At 41.8% G+C, this 23,625-nt stretch overlaps 1 protein-coding gene across 4 annotated transcripts in view; it reads left to right on the top strand.

Annotated features, from left to right (window-relative positions):
- The window catches only part of LOC124013818 (copine-8-like), a 112,639-nt gene that overhangs the window by 62,416 nt on the left and 26,598 nt on the right, over positions 1-23,625 (top strand). For 2 of the 4 annotated variants that reach the window (XM_046328368.1, XM_046328370.1), the window contains exons 7-11: positions 16,584-16,647; positions 18,573-18,676; positions 20,464-20,568; positions 22,638-22,679; positions 22,786-22,788. In XM_046328368.1, coding sequence (XP_046184324.1) covers positions 16,584-16,647; positions 18,573-18,676; positions 20,464-20,568; positions 22,638-22,679; positions 22,786-22,788 — 318 coding nt within the window. The remainder of the gene's footprint in view (positions 1-16,583; positions 16,648-18,572; positions 18,677-20,463; positions 20,569-22,637; positions 22,680-22,785; positions 22,789-23,625) is intronic. The other 2 variants (XM_046328369.1, XM_046328371.1) reach the window with 1 other exon arrangement.

Genomic DNA, 23,625 nt, shown 5'->3' on the forward strand with positions numbered 1-23,625 from the left:
GCTCTATTTTCCCTCAGTGTGGATTTTTTTTCACTACTCTGAATGTCTAAAGAATCGACAAGTTCTCTTGAAATATGAACACAGAAATACTGGACATTTTGAACTCTTATTATGGTGGTGATTTGTGATTTGACAAAATTACAATCATGGTCTTGAATTGGACTGGCATTTTTCTGGTCAGACCCCTTGTCCCCCTCCCGGTCTTGACTCGGACTGGATTTGCTCCGGTCTTGGTCTTGAATCGGTCTCGCTTTAGGTGGTCTCAAACGCAACACTGGGTCATGACCCTCCCAATATTTGAAATATATCAATTTGACACCCCCTCTTGCCTTGGTGACCTGTAACAAAACCCATAGTTTATAATCCTACCAAAGTTATTTTTTTTACTCGCAAAATTGATTCCAATATAATTGTTACCAGTTGCCACTCTAGATGCTCACATTGTCACCAGGAAACCTTCATTTGAAAAATATCACATTTTATTAGTCACATGCGCCGAATACAACGAATGCAACCTTACAGTGAAATGCTTACTTACGAGCCCCTAACCGACAGTGCAGTTTCAAAAAATACGGATAAGAATAAGAGATAAAAGTAACAAGTAATTAAAGAGGAGCAGTAAAAAATAACAGTATATACAGAGGGGTGCCGGTTAGAGGTCGACCGATTAATCGGAATGGACAATCTTAATTGGGACTTCTGCAGAAGTCGTTGCCTCTCCTTGTTCGGGCGGTGCTTGGCATTTAACGTCACCGGTCTTCTAGCCATCATCATTGATCCATTTTTTTCATTTTCCATTGGTTTTGTCTTGTCTTCCCACACACCTGTTTTCAATCCCATTCATTACCTGTTGTGTATGTAACCCTCTGTTTCCGCTCATGTCTTTGTCAGAGATTTTGTCAGTGTAGTGTTTCTGTTGTATAGGTGCGCGACGGGTCTTCGTACCCATATTTGTTTGTTCTTTTCCTGTTTAGTGTAATGGAGCATGTTACTATGACATTATTAAAAAACTCCATTTTACACTCCGTTTGACTATCCTGCGCATGACTTCCCTGCCACCTATACACATATGCCTGACATTGGGGCTGATTTCAAGTTTTCATAACAATCGGAAATCTGTATTTTTGGGCACCGATTTCCCGATTCAAAAAAATAAAGACAATTTTAAAAAATTATACCTTTTATTTAACTAGGCAAGTCAGTTAAGAACACATTCTTATTTTTAATGGCGTCCTAGGAACGGTGGGTTATCTGCATCGTTCAGGGTCAGAACGACAGATTTTCACCTTATCAGCTCGGGGATCCAATCTTGCAACCGTACAGTTAACTAGTTCAACGCAATAACGACCTGCCTCTCTCTCGTTGCACTCCACAAGGAGACTGCCTGTTACGCAAATGCAGTAAGCCAAGGTAAGTTGCTAGCTAGCATTACACTTATCCTATTAAAACAATCAATCATAATCACTTAGTTAACTACACATGGTTGATGATATTACTAGATATTATCTAGCGTGTCCTGTGTTGACTATAATCTGACTGAGCATACAAGTATCTAAGTATCTGACTGAGCGGTGGTAGGCAGAAGCAGGCGCGTAAACATGAATTCAAACAGCACTTTCATGCATTTTGCCAGCAGCTCTTCATTGTGCGTCAAGCATTGCGCTGTTTATGACTTCAAGCCTATCAACTCCCGAGATGAGGCTGGTGTAACCGAAGTGAAATGGCTAGCTAGTTAACGCCCGCTAATAGCGTTTCAAACGTCACTCACTCTGAGCCTTCTAGTAGTTGTTCCCCTTGCTCTGCATGGGTAACGCTGCTTCGAGGGTGGCTGCTGTCGTTGTGTTGCTGGTTCGAGCCCAGGGAGGAGCGAGGAGAGGGACGGAAGCTATACTGTTACACTGGCAATACTAAAGTGCCTATTAGAACATCTAATAGTCAAAGGTTAATGAAATACAAATGGTATAGAGGGAAATAGTCCTATAATTCCTATAATAACTACAACCTAAAACTTTTTACCTGGGAATATTTAAGACTCATGTTAAAAGGAACCACCAGCTTTCATACAGTATGTTCTCATGTTCTGAGCAAGTCACTGAAACGCTAGCTTTCTTACATAGCACATATTGCACTTTTACTTACTTCTCCAACACTTTGTTTTTGCATTATTTAAACCAAATTGAACATGTTTCATTATTTACATGAGGCTAAATGGATTTTATTGATGTATTATATTAAGTTAAAATAAGTGTTCATTCAGTATTGTTGTAATTGTTATTATTACAAATAAATAAATAAAAATCGGCCGATTTAATCGGTATAGACTTTTTTGGTCCGCCAATAATCGGTATCGGTGTTGAAAAATCATAATTGGTCGACCTCTAGTGCCGGTACAGAGTCAATGTGCGGGGGCACCGGTTAGTTGAGGTAGTATGTACATGTAGGGAGAGTTAATTAAAGTGACTATGCATAGATGACAACAGAGAGTGGCAGTGGTGTGGATAGGGGGGTGGAGTTAATGTGAATAGTCTGGGTAGCTATTTGACTAGATGTTCAGGAGTCTTATGGCTTGGGGATAGAAGCCGTCCACACGTGCACAGTCGCTTCATACTATATATTATGCATTTCTTTTGTCTCGCTTTCAAGACTTTGTATGCACTTTCTAAGAATCTACCCTGTTGCTTCAAGCTCCGATCAGCTGCATGAAAGCAATTTCTTGGCATCTCTTCAAATGTATATGTCTTTATAATAGGATTTGCCAGTTGAAGAGTGCTGTGATGAGCTGGAATTCAAATTATAAACAAAGGCCAATCTGGCAACCCCCTGTGGGTGCTCCACACTCTTCCATAGCAAGACCTGCTCACATCAGAGTGCTACTCTTGGCCTCATTTCACACACACACGCATGCACTAGCATGCACGCTCACATGCACAAGTATGCACACACATTCAAATGCACGCTCACATGCACAAGTATGAACTCACACACATGCATGCCTGTAAGCTGTTTATATATTTTTTTAGTTGGTTTTCACATGTTATTATCAGTAGTACAATAATAATGCTATAATTAATTATTACAACATAGCATTAATTAAATTTTACAGGTGGGGGGGAGAGGGTGCACGTAAGCTGGCACACACACACACACACACACACACACACACACACACACACACACACACACACACACACACACACACACACACACACACACACACACACACACACACACACACACACACACACACACACACACACACACACACACCCTGCCACCTCCTAGAAAACAGTCACCATGGTGATAGTCATTCCAGTAAACTTTATTGGCCCTTTCGCATACCTTTCCAAAGTGCAAAACGATGTTAGTACTCCCTCACAGTCCTCTGTTCTCTCTCCTCATACTCAAGTCATTACTGACAAGGGATAATGCCTAAAACCTTTTTAATTCAAACTATTTTTTAGGGTGTTGCTCTAGGCCATCAACTGAACAGTCGTTATCTAGTATCTAGATAATGTGTATAAAAATCTTGATAGTGTATGTGATGTAAACAGAGAGGTCTACTTTCTTGGGGACCTGAATATTGACTGGTTTTCATCAAGCTGACCACTAAAGAGGAAGCTTCTAACTGTAACCAGTGCCTGTGATATGGTTCATGTTATTAATCAACATACCAGGGTGTTAACAAACACCACAGGAACAAGATCATTCACATGTATTGATCACATTTGTAATACTTTAAAACTTTGTTCTAAAGCTGTATCCGTACCCATTGGATGCAGTGATCACTGATACACCATTGGCTATATCCAGGAAAGCCAAGGTTCTAAAAGCTGGGCCTAAAGTAGTGTATAGGAGATCATACAAAATATTTTATGTGGATGATGTTAAAGATATTTGTTGGTGACTAATAAGCAGCATCCAGATGCTGCACTGAATTTCTGAAATTGCTTCTTCCAATTATTGATAATCATGCACCTGTTAAACTGTCAGAACTGTTAAGGCTCCATGGATTTATGAGGAATGGAAAAACTGTATGGTTGAAAGAGACAAAATGGGTGGCTAAAAAGTCTGACTGCACATCTGAATGGTTGACTTGTGCAAATTGAGAAATTATGTTACTAAACTCAACAACAATAAGAATAAACTATATTGTGAAGCTAATATCAATGATATAAAGAAAGAAGTGAAAAAACTTTGGAGTGCTTTAAATCAAATCAAATCAAATGTATTTATATAGCCCTTCGTACATCAGGTGATATCTCAAAGTGCTGTACAGAAACCCAGCCTAAAACCCCAAACAGCAAGCAATGCAGGTGTAGAAGCACGGTGGCTAGGAAAAACTCCCTAGAAAGGCCAAAACCTAGGAAGAAACCGAGAGAGGAACCAGGCTATGTGGGGTGGCCAGTCCCCTTCTGGCTGTGCCGGGTGGAGATTATAACAGAACATGGCCAAGATGTTCAAATGTTCATAAATGACCAGCATGGTCAAGTAATAATAATTACGGTAGTTGTCGAGTCAGCTCCTCAGGAGTAAATGTCAGTTGGCTTGTCATAGCCGATCATTAAGAGTATCTCTACCACTCCTGCTGTCTCTAGAGAGTTGAAAACAGCATGTCTGGGACAGGTAGCACGTCCGGTGAACAGGTCAGGATTCCATAGCCGCAGGCATCCATTGTGTATAGAGTGTATCCATTGTTTTCAGTGCCATGATGTCCTTGAGGAGCAGATTCAATGCATGAGCAGCACAGACAATGTGTGTGTTGTGAGGGTAGGGCTCCTCCACTTTAGACCAAGCAGCCTTCATGTTCGCAGCATTGTCCGTCACCAGTGCAAATGCCTCTGTGGTCCAAGGTCATTGATGACTGCCTTCAGCTCATCTGTAATGTCGAGACCAGTGTGTCTGTTGTCCCTTGTGTCTGTGCTCTTGTAGAATACTGGTTGAGGGGTGGAGATAATGTAGTTAATTATTCCTTGCCCACGAACATTCGACCACCCATCAGAGATGATTGCAATACAGTCTGCTTTCTCTATGATTTGCTTGACCCTCACTTGAACTCTGTTGAACTATGCATCCAGCAAATGAGTAGAGAAAGCATGTCTGGTTGGAGGGGTGTAATTCAGGGCAAAGAACATTCAGAAATCTTGTCCAATACACATTTGCCTGTGAGCATCAGAGGTGAACTAGTTGCATACACAGCTCGAGCAAGACATTAATCAGCATTTCTCTGACTATGTTCCTCCATTGAGTCAAAACAACTTCTGATTCCAGGAGGACCATGAGCTGTTGTTATCGATAAGGTGTCTGATTCATCATTTTCACCTCGAATAGAAGTAGAGGGACTTTTGTCAGAGGTTGCTTGTTGTGAGCGCTGAGGGAACTTTATGCACTTGGCCAGATGATTCTGCATCTTTGTTGCTTTCTTCACATATGATTTGGCACAGTATTTGCAAACGTACACAGCTTTTCCTTCTGCATTAGCTGTAGTGAAATGTCTCCACACATCAGATAGTGCCGTGTCATTTTCCTGTAAAGATTTTACAGATAAATAGTTAGTAGCAGTAGCAATAGCAGTTTGATTAAACAACTCCTTTGTAAGATACATGTTTTAAAATGAAACATGTATGGAACAGGTGAAGTTAGCAGGCTCAATCAAGCTAAAAACCACATGGTAGCAAAAATGACCTAGCAGAAATTGGTAACAAGTTAGAAATTATTTAAACACACTTTGCTGTAGGCTACTATTTACCAGTAAACAAAAAAATGATGTATGTCTTATAAAATATATTCATCCCACCCGGTATTGTAATCAAAACTTACCAGAAAGCATGTAGTCCTTGGCTCAGACAGTGTAGTAGTGTGGGCTTAATAGCATCTCATTAGTGTGCAAGATCTTGAGAATCAGCTGTACATGTGATGGAAGAATTTCAATTCCATTGAATTGGGGATAGTTTAACCAAAACATGCCACAAAACCTACAATTGCTTTATGTGTATCCCACAAAAAAAAGTTCACTGTTATAAGCTAGTTGTTTTGACGAATTTAAGAAACATTTCCAATATTCCAAGGCTTCTCTTCCCATGGAAAATTCCGGAAATTTACCGGAAAGTCTCCGTCCCTTTGCAACCCTAGTTGAGGTAATAGGGAATGTTTTTAATAAACAAATAAGTGATTTCGGTAACAGAACTTTTCAGTCAGAAACTAGTAAGAAACTTAATGGCTGAAATGATGTTACAGCTTCTGCACGGACAGCTCAATAAACACTTGATGCGCTGTGGTGTCTTTTCATGGCAGTAGGGAGGAGAGCGAGACATCGCAAGCCAGTCACACAGGCACTCTCTGTCATTTAAAAAAAACCATTGTGATTATCAGGCTTTTTCTTGAGTCATTTGTCTCTTAGTTATTTAATCGAACAGTGTGCTTAATCAAAGCATCAGACAAGCTCAGTGCATATGTAGTAGATTTTATTCAAACACATATGGTGTCTGTCTATGGAAAAATAAATTCAAACATTTCGACCAATCAATTGGTCAACCAAGATGTTTTTTTGTTGGGGACAGTCCTAGTGGCCAGTAATAAACTGATCCTGAACTGATCCCACATCTCTAAAACTATGAAAATTGTATTTGGTACAGATCATTCCCTAAATTCTAGACCTCAGCTGAATCTGGTAGTGAATGGTGTGGCTGTTGGGCAAGTTGAGGAGACTGAATTACTTGATGTTACATTAGATTGTAAACATATTGTTTCAATTGTTGTAAAGATTGGGAGAGATATGTTTGGGATAAAGAGATGCTCTGTTTTTTTGACACCACACTCCACAAAGCAAGTCCTGCAGGCTCTAGTTTGATCTTGTCTTGATTATTGTCCAGTCATATAGTCAAGTGCTGCAAAGAAAGACAGAGTTAAGCTGCAACTGGCCTAGAAACGATTGTCACGTTTTTGCTTTTGCTTTTCTTGGCTAAGAGCTGAGGAAAGACTGACTGCATCACTTCTTGTTTTTATTAGAAACAATATGTTGGAAATTCCAAATTGTTTGCATAGTCAACTTACACTCAGCACTGACACGCACACTTCTGATTCAGTCATAATGGATGGTTGATTGATAGGTAATTATCATACTTCTGAAAAGAATATGCTGAATGCATGCATTAGATGATACAGCACAAAGCTATTTAGGGACATGTACAGATATTGAATGTTTACTTTGATGTAATACTACCAGTCACTGATAGATTGGTAGACCTGTTTCTGAGCTAATATATTCAATTTTCTAAGCTAATGTATGCAATTGCCTATATTCATTAATTATCGCTGCCAGCATGTTATATTCAGCTACAGTAATTGATTGTTCACTTGGTTCTCATGCTGAGGTGAGTAGAGAGAGAGAGAGAGAGAGAGAGAGAGAGAGAGAGAGAGAGAGAGAGAGAGAGAGAGAGAGAGAGAGAGAGAGAGAGAGAGAGAGAGAGAGAGAGAGAGAGAGAGAGAGAGAGAGAGAGAGAGAGAGAGAGAGAGAGAGAGAGAGAGAGAGAGAGAGAGAGAGAGAGAGAGAGAACCAGTAAGAGAGTTGGAGGGGGGAGAGGGAAAGACAGAGTGAGAATGAAACAGAGGGAGCGATATTGGGAGAGAGAAAGATGCTCTAGTGCCTTTCACCCTGTCTGTCGTTAGACATACACCTGCACCTGACCGTGACGGGGGACCTTTATTTTCCCTATTGAATGTTAATTACCTCTAATTATACAGTTCAATCAGCACTCCAATGGGCGTATGTCTGGTGTGGGAGGGGGGGGGGGGTTGACTCATCAGTGACTCTCGGTTTATTTTAAGACAATGGCTGTCAGCAGATTGAGGAGTGTGTTGACATCTATAGCGTGCCATGCCAACTGTGGTGTGTCCTATTATTTGATTGAATAGTTGTATGTGCTATCTCATGAATGATTCAAAGTGAGCAGCAAGGCAGTGAAGGCCCGAACATACAGCTGAATGAGTCAAGGGGAAAAGAGGGAAACACAACTGTGATGTCATGGTTTTCTCTACGTCTGCTCTGCACTTCAGAGGTGAGGCTGGCGGTTCTCATCCTATGATGTCACAAGGAGCCTAGTTCTCCCAGTTCAATAAAGGTTTGAAATGAAGAAGGGATAAATGGGTAAACACAGTAAGACTTGGATAAGTACACACCCTGGTCTGAGTAAACTCGGGCAACTCAATAATCTACTACTCTAACAGTATATTGAAGGTATTTAAAGAATAAATGTGGATACTTAAGCTATTTTTACTAAATTATCCCTCACTTAACAAACCGCCCCCTCCCCCTTTTCTTTTTGTTGTTGTTAAATTGAAAACAGCTCTTGAGTTAAGTACATTCCGCTGTAGCAATTTGCATTCCATTTCCATAATATTATCAATAACGTTTTCCTGGGCCACCGTAATGACTTTCAGATTTGTCATGGCGTCTTTCATTTTTATGGCCTCTTGAATATTCAATAAGCCACAAAGGGCATGACGGAAAGTCTTTATCTGAACATGAATCCCTTTCCTCTGGAAAGGTGATATTCATTTAATACAGGACAAGAGGCTGTAGGAGACTAGAGAACAGTTATACGACTTTAATATAGACTGCTGTTGTGAGAAGGAGAGAGTTAGAGAGAGAGTGCAGCAATATCCTTTTCAAACTACTGAGCCAAGCCAAGCTGTACTCTGCTGGCCTGGTTCCCTACGTTGCTGGAACGGTGCTTGTAAAGATGTTTGAGGTTTGCGTTAGTAGCACACATGACTGTAAGTCGCTTTGGATAAAAGCGTCTGCTAAATGGCATATATTATTATTATTATTATATTAGTGAGGACAGAAAATAATGTCGGCCTGAGTATTTGAGTTGAGCATCCTGAGCTCTACCTGGGGGCGAAAGGAGGCTTAGCCCCCTCAGTTTAAATTTGTGCCCCCAACCTTTTAATTTGATGTACCTATATCAAAAATGGCAAAAAAGTACAAGGGACAGGTTAGTGCAAAATGGACAGAACGTGCCGCTGTGTGCGTAGGGGGGCTATGGAAAACCACTGTGGCGGTTAGGTATGACTAGGGCCGTCGCGTGGACCGTATTACCGCCACACTGGCGGTAAACGAGTCATGAAGGCAGTCAAATTCCACATGACCATTTAGTCACAGTAATTAGGCTTCTTCTAGCTCTGATGCTGTCATTAGTAGCCTACCGAACTTGCTAACTGCCTGGTACTCAGCACTCTATTGTCCCTCTAATCACTCTGACATCAATGCTAATGTAATCGAAAATCTAATCAAACACTTCATGAGAGCTCATGTTGCGCAACATTTCAGTAGGCTATGCAATTGCACAAGAAAACAGAGTGATGGCCTCTACTAAAAAGATGAGGATCCCATCAGCTTTCGACAGACTAGGCCTACTATATGTATTTCTGAACTTTCCTAATATTAAGCACATTGCTTATATTTACAACAGGAGTGTAGCCTACCTGGCTGGCATGAAAATTTACCACGGGAAAAGTGTCCTCCATTCACTGTTTAAGTGCATAGATGACATGTATTTTCTCCCGCTGCCCCTGTTTCGATACAGGTGCTTGATAATGGTCCACTTTACATCAAAACAAATTTCACACATACAGTACCAGTCAAAAGTTTGGACACACCTACTCATTCAAGGGTTTTTCTTTATTTTCACTATTTTCTACATTGTAGAAGTATAGTGAAGACATCAAAACTATGAAATAACAAATATGGAATCATGTACTAACCAAATAAGTGTTAAAAAAATAAAATATATTTTATATTTTAGACTATTTTAGACTCTACAAAGTTGCCACCCTCTGCCTTGATGACAGCTTTGCATATGGTTGGCATTCTCTCAACCAGTTTCATGAGGTAGTCACCTGGAATGCATTTCAATTAACATGTGTATTTTGTTCAAGTTAATTTGTTGAATTTATTTCCTTCTTAATGCCATGAGACTATCAGTTGTCTTGTGACAAGGTAGGGTGTTATACAGAAGATAGCCCTATTTGGAAAAAGACCAAGTCAATGTTATGGTAAGAGCAGCTCAAATAAGCAAAGAGAAATGACAGTCCATCATAACTTTAAGACATGAAGGTCAGTAAATCGGGAACATTTCAAGAACTTTGAAAGTTTCTTCAAGTGCAGTCGCAAAAACTATTAAGCACTATGATAAAATTGGCTCTCATGAGGACCACCACAGGAAAGAAGGACCCAGAGTTACCTCTACTGCACAGGGTAAATTCATTACCAGCCTCAGAAATTGCAGCCCAAATAAATGCTTCAAAGAGTTCAAGTAACAGACACATCTCAACATCAACTGTTCAGAGGAGACTGCATGAATCAGGCCTTCATGGTCAAATTGCTGCAAAGAAACACTACTAAAGGACACCAATAAGAAGAAGAGACTTGCTTTGGCCAAGAAACAACACAAGCAATGGACATTAGACCGATGGAAATCTGTCCTTTGGTCTGATGACTCCAAATTTTATAATTATGGTTCCAACCGCCGTATCTTTGTGAGACGCAGAGTAGGTGAACCGATGATCTCCGTATGTGTGGTTCCCACCGTGTAGAATGAAGGAGGAGGTGTGATGGTGTGGGGGTGCTTTGCTTGTGACACTGTCTGTGATTTATTTAGAATTCAAGGCACACTTAACCAGCATGGCTACCACAGAATTCTGCAGTGATATGCCATCCCATCTGGTTTGCGCTTAGTGGGACTATCATTTATTTTTTCAACAGGATAATGACCCAAAACACACCTCCAGGGTGTGTAAGGGCTATTTGACCAAGAAGGAGTGTGATGGAGTGCTGCATCAGATGACCTGGCCTCCACAATCACCTGACCCAATTGGTTGTGGATGAATTTGACTGCAGAGTGAAGGAAAAGCAGCCAACAACTGCTGAGCATATGTGGGAACTCCTTCAAGATGCTTGGAAAAGCATTCCTCATGAAGCTGGTTGAGAGAATGCCAAGCATGCGCAATGATGTCATCAAGACAAAGGGTGGCTACTTTGAAGAATCTTAAATATATAAAACATTTTGAATTTGTTTAACACTTTTGATTACTACATGATTACATATGTGTTATTTCATAGTTTTGATATCTTCATTATTATTCTACAATGTAAAAAAAAAAATGTAAAAATTAAGATAAACCATTGAATGAGCAGGTGTGTCCAAACACAAGCGCTGTGTAAATAGATCTAAAACTCTTTTGCACCTCTACCTGTCTGCCTCCTGCTAAATCTTTGTCCTCACTTCTGCTAGAAGGCCCCTATTTTTACGCGCCGGAGGTAAGCTACAGATTTCGCGCCAACCTGTTACTTTTAAAAGCACCCAATGATCTCGAACTCTGAGTCTGCATTTGATCTTCATGTGTATTGTGGCGTAGCCTGATATAAGCAGAATTCAACATGATTCCCCTCGCCGATTTCAACTGCCCCCTTAGTCACTTTATCCTGGCGCCCGGTCTGTTCTTCAGAGAATAAGACCCTAATTGTGTTGCGCTGAATCAAGGAAAGTAGCTAAAGTATGTTAAATTGACAGCATCTTTGTAATATTGAATATCGCTACCTGGCGGAGTTAAAAAGTCAGCCTTTCTAAGACCTCTCCTGCGTATCTCTACTGAGTGGGAAAAGAGAAGATTACACACTGTACATAGATTCCCCTGGCTCAGGGTGTGTTGTCTGATAGTTGTTATTTCCTCAAGGCCTCTTGTCTCTCCAGGGGGAAGGAGGAATATAATTGCAAGCGCATTGTGCGCTAATAAACCCCGCACCCCCCCTAGTAACGCCACAGGTTGCTAAGATTGACTTATAGTTACCTACCTAGCGCTCTCCCTCTACTCTGCTCTCTCTTTCGCCTAACGCTGATTGCAAATCCATGTGTCTTGATTGGAAGTGTTGCTTCTGAATACACGCAGACCAAGAAGAAATGGAGGTTAAAGAGAAAGCAAGATAAAGGAGAAAGAGCGAGAGAAGGGGAGGTGAAAGAGAGCAGAAGATGGAGGGTAGAGAGATGAGAAAATAAGATAGATGTGTATGAGTGAAAGTGACCGAGAGAGCATTTACTTCTTGAGGCATTTATGATGATTCATTTTCACATTTCCCGTTAATGTTATTGACCTCCAGACTGTCTCTATGGTGTAATAAATACCCGTTTTAGTCTTCCTCACAGACGATTTCTATTTCTTGGGTCATTCCATGAAATGAGTGCCTTTTGTGACCTGTGTAAAGCTAGCCACAATAAGTATTACCCACAATAGTGGAATTCGCGGTTCACCTTCAAAATAGAGGTCTCCATTTAAAACTGATGAAACGGATACAAATAGTGGAATAATTAAATATTTGGACTACAAAACGCTGAACAAGGTTGGAATGTTATATAAATTAAACAAAAGACAGTTACACACAAAAAAAGAGAAAACATCTGTTGAAATCGCACTGTTGATGTAATATATTGACAAATATTAGCTCTGTTTCTCTTATTGTGGGACTTTAACTATGGGAAATCCCCTCACTATCCAGCCTTTTGAGCAATTTGACATTCATATTGCAATGTACAGCTTTAGCTATGGGTCTTGGGCAATGTTCCCTCTAAGTTGCAAGCAGGCGCGCAGCTCCCCCAGGACTGCCATACAGAAGATATATCAGCACGCGCAGAGAAGCAGGAGACTGAACTTTTCCCCATTAGTGAACACTATCAACATTCCCCTTTTATTTTGAAAATTGTGAACAAAACAATTTAATATTAGCTGTTTCACTGCAACATATCGAAACAAAACTAACTGCAAGAGATTTTGTTGTAGGCAGAGCTGCAGTAGGCCTATATGCAAATAGACCATTGCCATATATGGATCTGGGCCGTTCATGTTGATCTGTACTGTTTTTATAGCATGAATGGTCGTGAGTAGATGCGCTTGTTTTGAGATCGCTAGTTACTGAGTTATTAGCCCAGTTATAGATCATACTGTAGGCTGAACGAAAGAACAGCTATTTCTATGTTCAAATGTTATGGGATGCATGTTCTCCATAGTTTATTTTATGGTAGGCCACTTTGGAAGGCCACTTTGGTATAGCCACAGTATTCCACTTGACCACTGTTTAAACTAATTTAAAGCAGGTAGAGCCTCAGTAAACTCGCGCCCGGATGTTTTGCAGGATTTTCACAACTAAAGTTTGCTCTTAGCAGATGTGAAATTTGCTCAGGGATGGAAAAAAAAAACATTGGTCTTGGGTTCATGAAATGGTGTGTCAAACTACTCGGTGACACCCACAGAACACAACTGTGAAGAGTTTTACACAAATACTAGAGTTGTTGCTCTTATTGTGGGACTTTACCTGTTAATAACTATTGAATATTCAAAGCATGTTATATTAAATAAAGTGTCCTTTAATATAGACCACATCGAGAATTCAATAAATCAGCATTTTGACATGTCTCAGTTGTGTTCTGTTGGTATCACTGAGTAGGCTGATGACCCAAGGGTGTATATTGCAATATGAATGTCAATACACACAGTCGGTTGACTGACAGTCACATTAGCTCACCAAAGTCCTGCAATAAGAGTCTACGATACTGACAACTCTTCACAGTTGTGTTTTTTGGGTGTCACTGAGTAGGGTGATACTCTTTTTCATGGACCCAGATCCAAAATTAAGGATGTACATTGCAATTTGAATGTCAGTATGCACAATAGGCTGGATAGGTGATTTCTTACAGTTAAAGTCCCACATTAAGAGCTACGACACTAATATGTGTGTACACTCTTCATAGTTGAGTTGGCTGAAACCCCATTTCATGAAACCTGTCTTCTGTGGACTGCATTCTTGCTTTACCTGCGCTAGACCTATGCCCCCCGCCATTCATACCCCTATTATTAAATATAATTGGCCCTATCCCTGCCTCCCACAAAGACCTGTTGGTAGTGTAGGCCTCGCCAACCAACCCAGGAGGAGCTCTATGTGTGTGAGTCCTCCGATGGCCCTGGTCTTGTTTACTTGTTTGATTTATTGTCTGACAGACCCACTTGGCTGTGAATTGAATTGGCTGTGATGGGATGGGACGGAGCTTTGTTCAGTACCCATTCACAGTCACCCGCACAAAGACAGCAGTGTGTGTCTTCTGGTGCAACTCTGGTCTGCTTGCTTGCGTGCGCATGCGTGTGTTGGCACCAAGGCAAGAAAGACAGGGAGACCGAAAAGAATAAAGGGTTTCTTTCAGTTTTTTTTTCATTCAACCACTCCTATTGTAAGAAGCATAGGCAGTTAAGCTGACGTTCAGTGTTGTTCATGGGGGTTGTAATATGGCAGCAGATCTGAATTGTGCTGATCTGGTTAGGCAGCAATCAACTTAGGTGTGTCCCAAATGCCACCCTATTCCCTAAATTGTGCACTACTTTTGACCAGACCCATATGGGCCCTGGTGAAAAGTAGTGTACCCTAAAGGGAATAGGCTACCATTTGGGAGGCAGATTTGGTTTGAAATGGCTCTATCCTATTTAGAGTGAGTGGCTGTGCCTGAGGGTTACAGTGCACCCCTCTTCTGCTGCGTTCAGCGGCACACACACTTTTAGAGCTAGCTACTTTGAGGCACTATACATATGCATACAAAAGCACACACACACACTGGGAAAGAGAGACGGAGCAAGAGAGAGTGACTGACTGGAATTTGTAAGTGACAATCCAAATCCATAGGTGTCTATTACTGGATGAGAGGACTTGTGGAATACTTGTGAAACCCTGTCTGAATCCTATTTGTGTGTAATCCTGTTATTAACTCGTCTACAGCAGGATTTCCTTACGTGGCTTTTCACTCTATGCTTTGTGGAATCAACTGCTACAGTTTTAAATTTCATTTATTTTGGCAATCGAAGATTAGAACTAAACCGAACATTCACAATCAAGCTTCTCTGTAACAGTGGCTGGGCCTGCATTCATAAAGCGTATCAGAGTAGTCCAAGGGGTGCTGATCTAGGATCAGTGTGAAAATACTCAAGTGTGAAATTCAGTTTTTCATCTCACAATTACTCTTTTTTACAGAGAAACAACCAAATGGGATGTTCTGAGTCCATGTCAATGAAATTATTTTTATCAAAAGACCATTTTTGGCATCCCAAATAAATCTAACACGTTTAGCTTTTTGTGTTGCGTACTTAGCTAGAGAGGAACGTGTTTTGCTAGCGATGTTTCTGTAGCAGAGTTTGCAATACAAATGCCCACCCGATTGATACAAAGCATGACATAATTCTGCAATGTAGGCCTACTTTTCAGTTAACATTTACATTGAGAAGGTTTTGGGGAAAGCATTTCTATTTCCCACAAGACAGTTATCATTAGCATCGATACTGGCTACACAAAGTGATAGCCCTAGTTATTACATGTGGCATTGATTTTGCAAACACCGTTTGCGAATGCTCGGACATGGACTCATCTCCTAACAGACCATGCGATTAATCAGGGGGGGTCGGATCCTACTACTCTGAGACTGTTTGTGAATACAGGCCCTGGTCTACTCCAATTGGAGTAATTTCCCCCATCGTAAAAGACAGAGGGTTTAGGGATTAATCAACAGTCGATTTGTACAGTCGATTTGGTACACGGGCAAAATGGAACATAGTCCTAAAGTGTATTTTTTTTCTTACATAATTACAATGAGGAGAATGGGTCGATTTCATGGTGGAGGGAAGGGAAGGGAACACTGGACAGTACAAATGACCTAGGGGAAATTGTCAGAGAGGGAGGGGAGAGAGAGAAACCTTTTCATTTTCTTCTTTTGCAATTTTACTCCCATCCTTCAGAAGAGGTAGGCTATTGGTTTTTGGGATAAAAATAGATAGATGTTCTTCCCAATGTAAAGCACTGATACAAAAAAAAAACATCCGGATCCATGTCCTTTGGATAGGTCTATCAGCTGTCTCATTCAGTCTTGCTGTCTAAGTAAAGGGGACTTGTATTACTCTTAGGCTGGGGTCCTAGACCCCAATTTCAGGCTGCCTAAATGACTGCCTGAGTACATTTCTGCAAGGTGGGTCTGGCTAGTGCTATGACGGCACTAGTCATCAGTATTTCTCAGAAGTTCAGACAACTAATATCACTGTGGTTTCTTACCATGCCTTATGGGTTCCATTTGAAAGCTTATTTTGTCCTCTGACTTGGACACCACTGCTTGGAGGGATGGTGGATGCGTTGTGAAAGGGGCCTGTGTAAGTTGGGTGTGTTGGGTGTAGTGTGTTGGATGGAATCCTGGATAAACAGTGCCGGGTCAGAAAAGGCGTAGGGGAAGGTGCACACACAAACACACACACACACTCTTTCTCCCCTGCTCTCTCTCTCTCTCTCTCTCTCTCTCTCTCTCTCTCAAAGCTCAACTTGTATTCTCTGGCTTTAGAGGTGTTTTGGGAATACTCCCTCAAGTGCTCACGTTTTCCATGGCATGATGGGTGAGGCTTGTTATGACAAACCTGCACAGACATCACCGTTATGCATTTCCGTTAGACCATACTGACCATATAGTCCATTAGTTTATCAATGAATGGCGTCTCTGTTTTGTCTTCAACAGGGGCATTCCCGGAAAGAAGTGTGGAAACATCATTGTTAAGGCAGAAGAGATGGGAAACTGCAGGGTGAGTAGTGATGGCAGGGGATATGGAGGGAAAGGGAGTTTTGGGCTGCATCCCAAGTATTCACCCCCCCCCCCTTCAGGCATTTTTCCTATTTTGTTGCCTTACAACCTGGAATTAAAATTGATTTTTTTTGGGGGAGGGGGGGGTCGTATCATTTGATTTACACAACATGCCTACCACTTTGAAGATGTTAAATATATTTACTTGTGAAGCAAACAAGAGTGTGCATCACTATTCACCCCGCCTCCTTAGTCAATACTTTGTAGAGCCACCTTTTGTAGCAATTACAGCTGCAAGTCTCTTGGGGTATGTCTCTATAAGCTTGGCACATCTAGCCACTGGGATTTTTGCCCATTCTTCAAGGCAAAACTGCTCTAGCTCCTTCAATTTGGATCAGTCCGATGGTGTACAGCAATGTTTAAGTCATACCACATATTCTCAGTTGGATTGAGGTCTGGGCTTCGACTAGGCCATTCCAAGACATTTAAATGTTTCCCCTTAAACCATTCTAATGTTGCTTGAGCAGTATGCTTAGGGTCATTGTCCTGCTGGTTGGTGAACCTCCGTTCCAGTCTCACATCTCTGGAAGACTGAAACAGGTTTCTCCTCAAATTTCCCTGTATTTAGTGCGATCCATCATTCCTTCAATTCTGATTAGTTTCCCAGTCCCTGCCGATGAAAACCATCCCCACAGTGAGGCATGGTGGTGGATGTTTTTCATCGGCAGGGACTTGGAAACTGGTCAGAATTGGGATGGTATTCTCGTGGTGATGTGAGGTGTTGGGTTTGTGCCAGAAATAGCATTTTCCTTGATGGCCAAAAAGCTCCATTTTAGTCTCATCTGTCCAGAGTACCTTCTTCCATATGTTTGGGGAATCTCCCACATACCTTTTTGTTTGCTGATTTTTGTTCTTTAAGCAGTGGCTTTTTCTGGCTACTCTTCCTTAAAGCCCAGCTCCGTGGAGTGTACGGCTTAAAGTGGTCCTATGGATAGATACTCCAATCTCCACTGTAGAGGTTTGCAGCTCCTTCAGGGTTATCTTTGGTCTCTTTATTGCATCTCTGATTAATGCCCACCTTGCCTGTTCTGGGATTTTTGGTGGGCGGCCCTTTCTTGGCAGGTTTGTTGTGGTGAAATATTATTTCCATTTTTTAATAATGGATTTAATGGTGCTCTGTGGGATGTTCAAAGTTTCAGATATGTTTTTATAACCCAACCCTAATCTGTACTTCTCCACAACTTTGTCCCTGACCTATTTGGAGAGCACCGTGCCGCTTGCTTGGTGGTGACACTTGCTTACACTTGCAGACTCTGGGGCCTTTCAATACAGGTGTATATATACTGAGATCATGTGACAGATTATGTGACACTTAGATTGCACGCAGGTGGACTTTATTTACTAATTATGTGACTTCTGAAGGTAATTGGTTGCACTAGATCTTGTATAGGGGCTCCATAGCAAAGGGGGTGAATACATATGCATTATTTTCTAAACAAGTTACTTTTTCCATTTCACTTCACCAATTTAAACTATTTTGTGTGTGTCCATTACATTAAATCCAAATAAAAATCAAGTTAAATTACAGGTTGTAATGCAACAAAATAGGAAAAATGCCAAGGGGGATGAATACTTTTGCAAGGCACCGTACATCATACCATCATAAGGACAACATCAATCAATAACCACTTTGCCATGGCATATACATTAAATTATATTGTTATGGATTTACTATCGTAGGATATTACTCTCACCTTGATGCTGAGTAGAGTTGCCCTGAGCTGTGTCCTGAAATGTTAGTGTTGACTGATCAGCATTAATGTCTGCATCTTCTATCCGAAGTCTCTCACCAGTATCTGCTGTGAATACTGAGCTGTGAGCTGTGCTGTCAGTTTCATCAGTCTCAACGTCTCTCTGTTATTGTAGGAGTCAGTGATGATGCAGTTCTGTGGGAATAAACTGGACAAGAAAGATTTCTTCGGCAAGTCAGACCCATTCCTTGTCTTCTATCGCAGCAATGAAGACGGCACGTGAGTATACTTTACCTACGCCTTCTTCAGATCCTCTCCCCCATTCAATTCCATCCATCAGTCCCGCAATCTGATGGAAATTAGATTCCATTGAATTCCTTTAGATAAACAACCTTACATCTCTTTGTGTGTGTGTGCGTGCGCGCGTTACAGCCTACTGGGTCTTCTCTCTCATCAACACAGGTCAGATCAGCAGGTCTACTCAATCAATCAATCAAATGTATTTATAAAGCCCTTCTTACATCAGCTGATGTCATAAAGTGCTGTACAGAAACCCAGCCTAAAACCCCAAAAGGCAAGCAATGCAGGTGTAGAAGCACGGTGGCTAGGAAAAACTCCTTAGAAAGGCCAGAACATAGGAAGAAACCTAGAGAGGAACCAGGCTAGGAGGGGTGGCCAGTCCTCCTCTGGCTGTGCCAGGTGGACATTATAACAGAACATGGCCAAGATGTTCAAACGTTCATAGATGACCAGCAGAGTCAAATAATAATAATCACAGTGGTTGTCGAGGGTGCAACAGGTCAGGAGTAAATGTCAGTTGGCTTTTCATAGCCAATCATTCAGAGTATCTCTACCCCTCCTGCTGTCTCTAGAGAGTTGAAAACAGCAGGTCTGGGACAGGTAGCACGTCTGGTAAACAGGTCAGGGTTCCATAGCTGCAGGCAGAACAGTTGAAACTGGAGCAGCAGCACGGACAGGTGGACTGGGGACAGCAAAGGAGTCATCAGGCCAGGTAGTCCTGAGGCATGATCCTAGGGCTCAGGTCCTCCGAGAGAGAGAAAAAGAGAGAATTAGAGAGAGCATACTTAAATTCACACAGGACACCGGATAAGACAAGATAAATACTCCAGATATAACAGACTGACCCTAGCCCACCCGACACGTAAACTACTGCAGCATAAATACTGGAGGCTGAGGCTTTATCACGCACGCACGCACGCACGCACGCACGCACGCACGCACGCACGCACACACACACACACACACGCACACACACACACACACACACACACACACACACACACACACACACACACACACACACACACACACACACACACACACACACACACACACACACACACACACACACACACACACACACACACACACACACACACACACACACACACACACCTATGTTGCAGAGAGCAGAGAGGAGATGACCTAGAGGGAGCAGTGGTTAGAGGGAAAGCTCCCTATTGCCCCCCTGACCTCTCTGTACAGGGGTCAATCTCTCTCTCTCTCTCACACTCACACTCACACTCTCTCTCACTATCAGTTAATGGAAGGTGAAGCTCTCTGAACTCATATTCCACACGGCACTATATTCACTTTAAAACCATTTACTTTTGCAGTGAATGATGATTATACTGATAATTACTCAGTTGATGCTAATTGCTCTTAGAACTGAAACATGTATTTTTTGTGCTGGTCATCATGATGCCATTTGAAATGTTTTTTTTATCGCTCAATATTTTGCCAAAGTATGGAAAAAAGGAATCAATGTCTTAGAGATTTGATTCACTAAATGAGTGCAATTTATCTTCTTGGGGGGGAAGAAAGATCTGAGGGAGCTGAGAGTCAAAGAGAGACATTTAAACTTGAGAAAAATCTTGAGAAGATCACAGGAAGATAGTTTGTCTCGCTAACTCTGACTTTGCACAGACACTCTGAGGAAGAGAGGAAGATGTGGGGATAAAGAGGAACAGTGAAAGGAATATTGTCCAGTGATTGATTGACCCATTAATAAGTGAATGGCTTGTCTTGTTGCTGTGTTTCTCCAGGTTCACAATCTGCCATAAGACAGAGGTGGTGAAGAACACACTAAACCCAGTGTGGCAGGCCTTCAAGATACCTGTCAGAGCACTCTGCAATGGAGACTACGACAGGTCAGTGTGTGTGTGTGTGTCTACGTGTGTGCGTGTCTGTGTGCGTGTGTGTGTAGTGTGGCCAGCAAGATTAAACTGGCATTTACTGTTTTGCTGAAGTGTGTGAGGGCCATGTTGATAATCTTCTTTTTTTTAAACTTTTTTTTTTACAATTGGTGTGTTTTGTAAAGATATTTGGTTGACAGGATCTAATCTGCAAGAGGGGAAAATATTTTTTCGATGTACTCCATTTTCCAAGAATCACCATGTATGCATAGAATTCCTTGGTTGCTAAATTGGTTGTGAACCTATTAAATGCATATGTAAGCTATTATAATTAACTCCAAAGGAGAAATGAATGCTTGGTCTGCTTATGAATAGCCTTCCTCTCTGCAATCATCTTTCTCCCTCAGTGGAATAGTCTATTCACATGCCTGACTGACAGACAGGTGTCATGCCCTCACTCAAATGTAATGGCCCTTAAATCCAGGGTGTAAGAAGCACTGCAATAGTTTTTCACCCCCAAGTTTGAACTCCCCCAATGTGTGTGTGTGTGTGTGTGTGTGTGTGTGTGTGTGTGTGTGTGTGTGTGTGTGTGTGTGTGTGTGTGTGTGTGTGTGTGTGTGTGTGTGTGTGTGTGTGTGTGTGTGTGTGTGTGTGTGTGTGTAATGTAAAGGACAATGTGTGTGTGTGTGTCACTCTGTAATCCCATCTCAGGGATTGTGTTTGTATTCATCTCCAGTTGTCAGTGGGCTTGTTTGCCAGTGATAAGGCACAAAGCCCCAGATGGATGGTCTGAGCTAGTCAGGCTGCATTGATTGGAACAGAGCTGGGCCCTGGCTCTGTCTGAGTTGTTAGGAGGTTAGTTAGAGAGAGCTCATTGTTATCAGTGTGTGGGGAGCCAAGGAAGCACACGAATGAACGCTTACACACACATACATATACATTGATTTACGCACACACAGCGAGAGTGCGAGTCTCTGGGGGTCTGGGATGAGAGATAAGGGAGAGGCAGGACGAGAGCCACGAGAGAACGCTAACAATGGAGAGCTGTGTGTCCCCCTGCTGATAGTACCACCGCTGATGGGCCCTTGTTAGGGACACACACTCTCACGCACGCACACATACACACTTTCCCCCGCCACCCCGGGGACTACAGAAGGAGCAGCAAACCCATTGTTTGTCCTGCCAACTCATCGCTCCTGTCGTGTCCTCAGAGCATCTTTAGGTTGCGCTTCAATACAGTAATTGTTTTCCAGTGAGGTAGTTAATAAAGTCCACTGCTGTTTGTATGAGGGGTCATCCCCCGTGCTGTCCTCCTCTACAGTAGATGTGCGTCCCAAATGGGTGCCATTTGGGTCACAGTGCAGGACTCCCTCCCCCAGGACCCAGGGGAGGTGTTCTGGTAGATTACTGTCGGGCTGGATGGCTTTATCTTCTAAGCCTTGTATCTAGTCAGCTTAGATGGATGGTGATGGGCTCATCCTTCACTCCATTTGATAGGAGGCTGAGCTGTGTGTGTGTGTGTCTTTTTGCGTGTCTTTGTGTGTGTCTTTGTGCTCTGACAATGCCGGATTGTGCCTCATACCCTCTTACGAACCCCTTCGGGAAACTCATTAATATCCTGTGACCTCTCACCCGGTGGTAATCTATAACTAATGATTACCTTTTCATCTAAGCATCTGTTCGTTATTTTTTTTTTTCCTCATCTGAAAAGAGAGGTGAAATTGAGACAGGTGAAATTGGTGCTGGGTGGAAATGCGCATAGCCACAGTGAACTACTCATCTCTTGGCTCTGGTGAAGGAAAATGGCCACTTGTCAGGGGAAAACGATTCTTCAGTTTGAGAGGATTGGATGATGGTAGAAGAGCACTGCTTTTCTCTCTCTCTAGCGTTCGGTATTTTGGAAACGAATATAGACATGATATAGATTACTATAAACGATCCTCCTTCAGAATAGTATGAATTTGAACTTAAAACTTGTTTGGTGGGAATGTACAATGCCATGATCATAGATTCTGCTGATAATTGTCCTGTTAAATGAAATAAATCTGTTTCTGATATATATATATTTTTGTTCACCCTACTAGAACGATCAAGATAGAATGCTACGACTGGGAAAGAGATGGAAGGTAATTTAATTTGAGTCTTAATTGAAAAGCACCTTCATTAGCATGATGTAATCCACTGTGTTATCTAAATGAGGATACTTGAACTAATCATAATCTATATTTCTAGAAGGTAAGGAAGCTGGAGGGGATGCTGATTCATTCAACACACATTGACATGTTGTTGTTGAAGTGGGGGAATTGGCTCATTTAAATATAGAGGCGGGGCCAAGGGTGGGGCAGCAGTAGAAGAAACACCAACTTGATTTGAGTGTCAACATTTCATATTATGGGTTTAGTGGACAAGGTTATTGCACTGGGGTGTTGCGTTACGGTATGCTCTCACTCCCTCTGTCTCGTTGCCTCTTTATACCCGTCAGAGTTATGTCAGGTGTTACCATCTCTCTTTGCTTGCAGGTAGAGGGGTTACACTTTGTTTCCGAATTCATTTTATTTTAAGGAAGTGCATTGAACATACAGTACCATGAAAATGTATTTGACCCCTTTGTTTTTTGATTTTCTCTACTTTTGCATACATTTGACACGGAATGTTACAGGATCTTCAACCAGAATCGAAAATTAGACGACGGGAACCTGAGCGAACAAATAACACAACAATTGCATACTTATTTCATTTATTTAATAGACACAGTTGTACAGCAGCCAATGTCCCTTGTGTGAAAAAGTAATTGCCCCCTTGCACCTGTTAGATTCTACGTTTGAGTAAATCAATCACGGACACCGAAGAAGCTTAACCACGTCTCCTCCTGATCTCTAAACATTGCATCATTATTGCTGAGCAGGGAGCTAAGTGATATGATCCTTCAATGCCCCCCCCCCCCCCCGTATCAGTACTGCCACATGCGATCGTGTTCCCTGCACTCCGCCCCTCCCAAGCTTCATTATGGCACCCCTCATGTCCCTTTTGTAACTAATGTTCCTATTCTTCTGAGTATAACAATGTTCAACG

This window comes from Oncorhynchus gorbuscha, linkage group LG25 (assembly GCF_021184085.1).
Source record: "Oncorhynchus gorbuscha isolate QuinsamMale2020 ecotype Even-year linkage group LG25, OgorEven_v1.0, whole genome shotgun sequence".
NCBI classification, from domain to species: Eukaryota; Metazoa; Chordata; class Actinopteri; order Salmoniformes; family Salmonidae; genus Oncorhynchus; species Oncorhynchus gorbuscha.